The 10,073-nt window shown below is 40.8% G+C and overlaps 1 protein-coding gene across 1 annotated transcript; it reads left to right on the top strand.

Annotated features, from left to right (window-relative positions):
• The first annotated feature begins 870 nt into the window (after nucleotides 1-870).
• LOC123764702 (oplophorus-luciferin 2-monooxygenase non-catalytic subunit) lies at nucleotides 871-4,969 on the top strand. Its single transcript, XM_045752722.2, has 3 exons — nucleotides 871-1,737; nucleotides 2,265-2,381; nucleotides 3,361-4,969. Exons 1-3 carry the CDS (start codon nucleotides 927-929, stop codon nucleotides 3,534-3,536), a joined length of 1,104 nt encoding a protein of 367 aa, XP_045608678.2. The 5' UTR covers nucleotides 871-926; the 3' UTR covers nucleotides 3,537-4,969.
• Nucleotides 4,970-10,073: the final 5,104 nt, after the last annotated feature.

Genomic DNA, 10,073 nt, shown 5'->3' with positions numbered 1-10,073 from the left:
GCAGAGGGTCTTGGTTGATATGGACTTGAAACCCGCCATATACTGTAAGTACGTTGACGACATTTTTATGCAGGTTCCTGATGTCAGACGTTTGCAGCAGCTGAAGGAGGCATTCGAGCAAAATTCAGTGTTAAGTTTCACTTACGGCTTTTAGAGTGATGGGAAGCTGCCCTTTCTAGATGTAACAGTCACGGAAAGGAATGGTGGCTTCCACACTGCTGTCTACAGTAAGGAAACGAACATAGGAAAGCATGAAAACTCCACACCCCAGAAGTGACTCGAACCTGGACCGTAAGGAGCATATTGCAACTGGTGTTCCCGGTGCCTTAAACCACTCGAAGATGCCCAAGATTACCATCAAAGTGCCGTCGGGGTGGTGGTTCAAATAGCCTCGGCTATCACCACTTTTTTGTACGGTCATTGATGGTCGAGTGGTTTAAGGCACCGTGTACACCAGTTGCAATGTGCTCCTGGTGGTCCGGGTTCGAGTCACTTCTAGGGTGTGGAGTTATCATTCTCATATCTGCTTGGGGACCATTCATGCTTGTTCGCATATATATATATATATATATATATATATATATATATATATATATATATATATATATATATATATATATATATATATATGTATATATATATATATATATATATATATATATATATATATATATATATATATATATATATATATGTACACACAGTACAGCAAGGACAGTCTAGTGTTTAGTTGATGATAGTCGACGTCTTGGGCACCCTGGCGCCACCGTCGCGCCCTACCTGGCAGTATGATAAGGCTGGAGGAGTATAAGGGCTGCTGTGGACAAGTCTGGCGATAAGATAAGGCTGGTGTAATATAAGAACAGCTGTGGACCAGCACACGCCACCTTGCTGACAGCCGCTGACTGCGACACAGAGGCCGTAAGATGGCGTTGAAGATTGTGGTGGTGTGTGTGGTGGTGGTCCTTGGTGTGGGGGATGTCACTCCCTCCTTGGTCAACCCCGTCCAGGACTCGAACCCTCGAGAGTGGCCCTGCCCGGTAGACTCCGACTTTTATCCCTGCGTCTGCTCTACTAACGAATACTTCGAGCTGTTTATTGACTGTTCTGGAGTCACAACTGATAAAGAACTAGAAGACGCTTTCAGCCTGGTACAGTTTCCATTCAAACATTTCAAACAATTTAAAATAGACCATAAAGGAACCCCGAGCCAGCTAACAGTGATCGACGGGAACACCTTCGCTGACCTGACCTTTGAACATGTGATCATCAGCGGGACACTGCTCACTCAAGTGGCCGACGAGACCTTCACTAACTCTCAAGAAACTCTCCTGACGCTGGATCTCTCAGAAAACAAAATCTCACAATTTCCATTTGAGGTCATAGAAAATTATTTAGTACTTACTCAATTAATTCTGGACGATAACGAGTTCCTGGAGTTGTCGCCAATGACGTCGGCGTCTCTGCAAATCCTCAGCGCAAGTGGCAACGAGAACATGGCCTTGTCCAGCATTGATAATCTTCCCAAATTGAAAGAAATATATTTTGCGCGAATCAAACTCCAAAATATCGAACCAAATTACTTTAATGCACTTAACTTCCTAACCCAACTTGATCTGCAACAGAATGAACTCACAGACCTGAATGAATTTACCATCGCGACACCGAGTAAGACTTTGAAGACGATCAACTTGGACTCCAATCTCATCGAGACTATTCATCACGATACCTTCCATGGTGAGTACTGTGTCTGAGCGTGAGTAATGCCACCAATCATCAAATATAATAATTCATGAGTTACAGTCGATAATTTTATCATGATTAATCACTCACTTTTATTAAAACCAGAAATATGAGAATGGCGCTAAATCTGACTCAATAAACGCTTACTCGCTGAACTCTTACTCACTTAATGTTAATTCACCAACAACTTACTCGACAATTTCTAATTCACTAAACTCTAATTCACAGAACACTAATTCACAAAACAATACTTCACTGAACTCTAACTCACCAAACTCAAATTCATTAAACTCTTACTCACATAGCTCTAATTCATCAAACACAATTCACCGAACTCTCATTAACCCAAACTCTTATTAACCTAGCTCTTACTCACCTAACTTTAATTCACCGAACTGTAATGCACACGAATTCTTACTCACTTTATTCCAAGTCACCGAACTCTAACTCACTTACCGAACTCAAATACACGGAACTATAACCGACCGAACGCTTACTCACCAATCTCTCTCCCAAAACAGGGCTGGTCCCCTACGCAGAAGTCTCGATGAGAAACAACTCAATAGTTGACCTGACGAATACAACTTGGGCTCACCTTTTTACCCAGATTGTCCCGAATGGGATTCTTGATTTGGCTGGTAAGTTTTCAATTCTGCCATTTTCGTGCAGATAATATGATATGTTTAAGGGGGCATTAGATCCCGATAACTGGTAGAAAATTATTCAGTATCCTTATTGGCTGATAACTAATGGCTTAGTATTGGCACTAGCTAGTAGGTGGTTTGTGTCTGACACTTCACTGGCTAATGGGTAAGTGTCTGGAAATTCAATGTCTAGTTTATAACAGCTGGGCATTTCAGTGGCTAGTAGATAAGTGTGGGGCACTTCAGCAACTAGTAGATTAGTGTGGGGCACTTCAGCAGCTAGTAGATTAGTGTGGGGCACTTCAGCAGCTAGTAGATTAGTGTGGAGCACTTCAGCAGCTAGTAGATTAGTGTGGGGCACTTCAGCAACTAGTAGATAAGTGTGGGGCACTTCAGCAGCTAGTAGATTAGTGTGGGGCACTTCAGCAGCTAGTAGATTAGTGTGGGGCACTTCAGCAGCTAGTAGATTAGTGTGGAGCACTTCAGCAGCTAGTAGATTAGTGTGGGGGCACTTCAGCAACTAGTAGATAGATGTGGGGCACTTCAGCAGCTAGTAGATTAGTGTGGGGCACTTCAATGGCTAGTCGCTAAATGTAGAGTACTTCTGTAGCTAGTAAATAGTAGTAGATATTTGTGAGATACTTCAATGAAAATAAATCAAGCTTCCGCATACTTTGTTTTACTCTGGGCGATCCCAACGGACTCAGTGGAACGATGAAATCACTGTAGCATACCTCCTGAAGTGTAGGTGGGTGGTGGGTGCAGGTGGAAACAGGTGGGGGCTGGTGGGTCCACCCACCTGCCAATCCTTATGAGGTTATCAATGGTAAAGGTAGCATTGTAGTGGGCTGCCTTCTCCTGGAGCTCTAAGTACGAGGCTTTTAAAGGGATCTTTACGTCAGCTGTTGTGTAGACTGGATAACCTTTGGTGCTATTGAAGGATATTTTTTAATTGCACCGTTTGTGTCTTCAGACAACCCTCTGAGGTGCGGGTGTGACATTGCCTGGATCATGTTCTCCCCGAGCCAGGTGGACCTGCAAATAATCACCGACACCTCCAAATGCACCAGTGGAGAACAGCTCATCTACCTGGACCTGGCATACTTCTGTGATCGCTGCGCTCATGCCAACCCCGACGTGTGTGTGTAGCGGCCAGCCAGGTGTGTGTGTGTGTGTGTAGCGGCCAGCCAGGTGTGTGTGTGTGTGTGTGTGTGGAGGACCAGCAACGCCTTACATCTGATGTTGACCAGACCACACACTAGAAGGTGAAGGGACGACGACGTTTCGGTCCGTCCTGGACCATTCTCAAGTCGATTGTGTGGGCAATCTCAAGACAATCGACTCGAGAATGGTCCAGGACGGACCGAAACGTCGTCGTCGTCCCTTCACCTTCTAGTGTGTGTGGTCTGGTCAACATACGTCAGCCACATTATTGTGACTCATCGCCTGCCTTACATCTGATGTTACCACTTGGTTCATATATGTTCATAAATCCGCTGGTTTCCTTGCGTGATACTTGGAGGGAATATTTCTCCAGTTTCCTTATTCACAGCACAAGGTAATTACTGAACAATTAGTAAGAATTAAAGTAGCAGCGTAATGGTGTAAATTAGTTTTCTGTGCTGCAGGAGTGAGGATACATTGGTCATGTGACACATGTGTCCGATATGATTGTCTGTCACTATGTGTCATCATCGCTGAGGATAAAACCACAATCCTGCCACCACTAAGAACATCTGGATATTCCTGCCACCACTAAGAATATCTGTATATTCCTGACACCACTAAGAATATCTGGATATTCCTGCCACCACTAAGAATATCTGGATATTCCTGCCACCACTAAGAATATCTGTATATTCCTGCCACCACTAAGAATATCTGGATATTCCTGCCACCACTAAGAATATCTGGATATTCCTGCCACCACTAAGAATATCTGGATATTCCTGCCACCACTAAGAATATCTGTATATTCCTGACACCACTAAGAATATCTGGATATTCCTGACACCACTAAGAATATCTGGATATTCCTGACACCACTAAGAATATCTGGATATTCCTGCCACCACTAAGAATATCTGTATATTCCTGCCACCACTAAGAATATCTGTGTAATTCTGCCCTCACTACGAACAGCTGTATAATTCTTCCTTCATTCAGAACAGCTGTATAATCCTGCCATCACCAAGAACAGCTGTATAATCCTGCCATCACTAAGAATATCTGTATAATTCTGCCCTCACTAAGAACATCTGTATAATCCTGCCCTCACTAAGAACAGCTGTATAATCCTGCCCTCACTAAGAACAGCTGTATAATCCTGCCCTCACTAAGAACAGCTGTATAATTTAGTCATCACTACCAACAGCCTCAAAATCCTCTAATTTCTAAGAATACAGTAGATGAAATTGGAGTGAGTCGTATAAGTTGTTATTAATTACGTCAATAACGATAATGTATATGTGCTCTCCTGTTATTGTAACTCTTATGTAATTAATGTACTGTATTATTTATGTAAATCTTTCCCAGTTATAAATGCACTACCATTTATGAATAAAGTTTTGATTGACTGATAATCCTGTAATCACTAAGAATAGCTTCATAATCCTCTGATCACTAAGAATATCTTTGTAAACCTCTAATCACTAAGAATAGCTTCATAATCCTCTAATCACTAAGAATAGCTTCATAATCCTCTAATCACTAAGAATAGCTTTATAATCCTCTAATCACTAAGAATAGCTTCATAATCTTGTAAGCACTAAGAATAGCTTCACAATCCTCTGATCACTAAGAATAGCTTCATAATCCTCTAATCACTAAGAATAGCTTCATAATTCTCCAATCACTAAGAATAGCTTCATAATACTGTCATCACTAAGAATAGCTTTATAATCCTCTGATCACTAAGAATAGCTTCATAATCCTCTGATCACTAAGAATAGCTTCATAATCCTCTGATCACTAAGAATAGCTTCATAATCCTCTGATCACTAGGAATAGCTTCATAATCCTCTGATCACTAAGAATAGCTTCATAATCCTCTGATCACTAAGAATAGCTTTATAATCCTCTAATCACTAAGAATATCTTTGTAAACCTCTAATCACTAAGAATAGCTTCATAATCCTCTAATCACTAAGAATAGCATCATAATCCTGTAATCACTAAGAATAGCTTCATAAACCTCTAATCAGAAAGAATAGCCACACCATTAAGTCAACTCTAAGGGTAACGCATAATGCTGTCACGATTCAGGAAAGCAACATAGTGCTAACAGCAGACATAACAGCTGGAATTCAGTGTTCAGTTCAGTGTTCAGTTCAGTGTTCAGTGTTCAGTGTTCTGCTGGCTCTCAGCAGGTGTTTCCGCTTCTCACCTCATACACCCAATTATGCTGAACTGATAAATTGGAAAAGAATATCAATATGTATTATTATATATGTAGATCTTACTATACTTACTACTATATATGTAGATCTTGATGTATCCCCTATTACCTTTTGATAAGCTCCATATATGAACCACCCAAGTCTATAATACATTCTGTAATAAGATGCATACAAAGTAATATTCACTCTAATACATAAAGGCAACTTGTACTAAATTAAGTATAAGTAACATTAACTTTAATTAATAAATCATGTTGACGTAACACCTTCAGAACAAGGTATAGGTAGCAGGGTGTCATATAATATATATTATTTATTATGTGGGGTATATATATATATATATATATATATATATATATATATATATATATATATATATATATATATATATATATATATACATACAATATATATATACCCCCACACAACATACATATTAAGTATATATCATGTATACGTAGCATCCCACACAATACATAACTTAAATCACTTAATTATTCAATCACAGTAGGAACAAACTAACCGTAACCATTCAGGATCTAATATGGTACTCAGGTACCAGCACATGAGAGCTAAGGGTTGAGAAATATCCAAGATGAGGACAGTGCGTGTCAAGAAGCTGACTTAACCTGATGAGAAACAATGTGACACAGATGAGGGATCTTCTCTGAATGTGTGGATGGGGAAGAGAGTCAACTTGAACCTCTCTATCACAGTAGAGCAGTAAGGAGGACCTCCTCGCGTGTCCGGAGACTTACTGAGCCTCTGTCTGAACCTGTCTATCGTCGCTGCGTCAACTTACGTCCAGACGCAAGTTTGTGCGAGACTAATGGACTCACTGAAGCTTTCGCAAAGTATCCCAGTAACAGGTGGGGTAAACTACGTTCATTCAACGTCAGTAACAATGATTCAACGTTTATTCAACGTCAATAACAATGATTCAACGTTGACTCAGTGTTGTTTGGTCCACTGGGAAGACGTTTGCTCAGTGTGACATCCGGGTTCCAATCTCCTTACTTCATAAAACCCATTTCCTGCAGAGGCCGAAGCTGAGGTCCTGCAGAGGCCGAAGCTGAGGTCCTGCAGAGGCCGAAGCTGAGGTCCTGCAGAGGTCGAAGCTGAGGTCCTGCAGAGGCCGAAGCTGAGGTCCTGCAGACGACAGCTCACAATCTTATGCAACTCATCTAATTTCTGTAATAAATTTAAATACTGGATTTAAATAACGTCGACATATGCCAGTAAATAAAATCAATAATACCGTTGGTGTTGGTCTTAATACAACAAAATCAATCTCTCTCTCTCTCTCTCTCTCTCTCTCTCTCTCTCTCTCTCTCTCTCTCTCTCTCTCTCTCTCTCTCTCTCTCTCTCTTTCTCTCTCTCTCTCTCTCTCTCTCTCTCTCTCTCTCTCTCTCTCTCTCTCTCTCTCTCTCTCTCTCTCTCTCTCTCTCTCTCTCTCTCTTTCTCTCTCTCTCTCTCTCTCTCTCTCTCTCTCTCTCTCTCTCTCTCTCTCTCTCTCTCTCTCTCTCTCTCTCTCTCTCTCTCTCTCTCTCTCTCTTTCTCTCTCTCTCTCTCTCACTCTCTCTCTCTCTCACTCTCTCTCTCTCTCTCTCTCTCTCTCTCTCTCTCTCTCTCTCTCTCTCTCTCTCTCTCTCTCTCTCTCTCTCTCTCTCTCTCTCTCTCTTTCTCTCTCGACTTTATAAATCACATTAGTTCAACGGCATCGCTTAGGAAAAAATAATAAAAATCATTATGCGATGTATTAGTTCTGAGTGATATGACCTGAGTACAAAGTTATTGATATCTATCATATGATGAAAAGTTTGTGAATCTTCTCTTCTTATTGGTAAACTTGGGTAACAAACATTGCCAATTAGAATTAGAGTAATTCAAATTCTGATACATTTGTCATATATTAATAAATATTAAAGGGATGTTTATTTATAAGTTCTGTTCATATAGCAATTCTATTTCTTTTAGTAAAAAGTTTTGGACATTGAATTGTGTTGTCTCTGCAATTAGTTTCTGATTAACGAGTGTCTAAATTTCATAGTTGACTTTTAATAAGACTGTCACCTTCTGGCAATATTATCAGGACGGCCATCTGGTAAATACCTTTGTTAATACATGAGCATCAACTAAATTATTTTTCGACATATGAAATTAATAACTAAATTGTTTATTTTTTTTGTTACGATTTTACAAGAAAATTATACAAGATGATTTAAAGTTTGCTGCTCTTGTTAATGTTTGAAGAATCAGCAATGTTTACAGCCATCAGGCTGTACATATAGCCATCGATACTTAAGAGGCCACGGGCTAGACTGTTGAGAGCAGGGCTATCATATATTGTGTGGGTTGAGTTAGGTTAGCTTAGGTTAGGTTAGGTTAGGTTAGGTTAGGTTAGGTTAGGTTAGGTTAGGTTAGGTTAAATCATTCTAGCCCCAACAGGCTGTCCAATAGAGGTGAATAAGTAGACGTTATCCTCTAAATATGTGAAACTCACCATCCCTCATAAGATAGTGTGAGTAAACACTCAGATGACATGAGTCTCACTCATCATTAAGGTGTGCTATGAGCACCTAAACAGAGGACACGATTTAGTGTGTTGTGATATTTTGTCTATAAGCTTTTTCGCTTTCGTTGTATTTTTAATGTAGATTTAAAGTGCGTAGTACAAACTGCTTCGTTAATCTCGACTGTTAATGTGAGGTATAGACGGATCTCGTTGTCTCTGTAACAGCTTTTGTCTTGGTGATAATTAAAGTTAAGTTACATTATTTGTTTGGAAACATTATCTCTATATAATTTTTCAAGAGGCTGCCATATTAGATAGTGAGGTGTTTCCCAAGATTAATCAACCTTAAGGTCCTAACTAATTCATTTTCCTTAATGACCTCACTTACTCATTAACTTTAAGGTCATCTCAAACTCATCATATATGTATATGATGAGTACATATACATACATATACATATATGTATATGTATGCGGAAAATCCACAACAAAAATTAGTCAGTCTTTTTTTGACAAAGGCTTTAACAGGCCGAAACGTTCACTTGCTTTCATATTTGTCTGTGGATTTTCCGCATAAAATGATCAGTGTATTGTGATCGTCAATTGCATGTATATGTATATAATTTGGATAACGTGTCCACTTGATAACAACAATATTTCTTGGTAATAAATTGTGTTCTCAGCTACACAGGCGCCGGGTCGACGCCCAGGTGTTGAGGGTCACACCAGCCATGGAGAAGTGATATCGTTTGTCTCTAACCCATTTCTGGGAAGCACACCTCACTAATACCATCACCCACCACCTACCCGAACTCCGGAGCCTTAGTCCGGTCCCCCTGGTGTTCAGCAGGCGGGCTGTAACGTTCTCGCCTCCGTCACTATGGTTATAACTACCCAAGATCCTGATGTTGCGAGGGTTAAGGTCTTTAAGGCAGGCTCAGGACGTGATGGTGTGGGTGTTAAGGCTTCCAGGTACCTGCAACCTTGGACCTGCGTCTGCCTGGCAGTCAGCTGCATTCATTCTCACAACTTCGTGCCTTATCTTCAGCCCGAGTGCCCTCCTTTAAGGATAACCTCGTTAAAAATATTACTTTTTTTTTTAGTGTTGACGCCCAAAAATGGTTGATGCTTGAATACATATCTCAGCGAATCATATGCGATTCTCTCACCTGAATCTTACGCCACATTCAACTTATCACCTGGTGGAAAATCGCCAATGTACGCATGAAAAAAAAATCGGGAACAGACGAAGGTTCTCCGGAATATGCTTTTCCGTGGAAAATTACCAACGTTCTGTTTTACCTTGTGACCTGGTCTTCACATGAGGGAGTTTGACCACTGGCGGAGAACTTCAACTCGTCTTTATAGATTATCAACTTTAACCTCCACAGAAAATAACTTCCTCCGCAATATATATGTTTACAAGTAACAGAAGACAGAGGTTAACGTTCTTTCAGGTGGTGATAACAGTTAGGACATCATACTCAAGCGAGTTATCAGGCGAGCCCTGTGTGTGTGTGTGTGTGTGTGTGTGTGTGTGTGTGTGTGTGTGTGTGTGTGTGTGTGTGTGTGTGTGTGTGTGTATGTGTGTGTGTGTGTGTGTGTGTGTGTGTGTGTGTGTGTGTGTGTGTGTGTATGTGTGTGTGTAGGGGTCCTGAACACCCAAGCTACAGCAAGCAACAGCTGCACCAATTCCCCAGTGACAGAGTTGAGTAGTTGAGGGAGAGCCCATGTTGGGGGGGTCCAGCACCCCGAGTGGAGTTCCTGGAGGAGC

Source organism: Procambarus clarkii, chromosome 48 (assembly GCF_040958095.1).
Source record: "Procambarus clarkii isolate CNS0578487 chromosome 48, FALCON_Pclarkii_2.0, whole genome shotgun sequence".
Lineage (NCBI taxonomy): Eukaryota > Metazoa > Arthropoda > Malacostraca > Decapoda > Cambaridae > Procambarus > Procambarus clarkii.
This window is presented reverse-complemented; position numbering and strand designations above follow the sequence as displayed.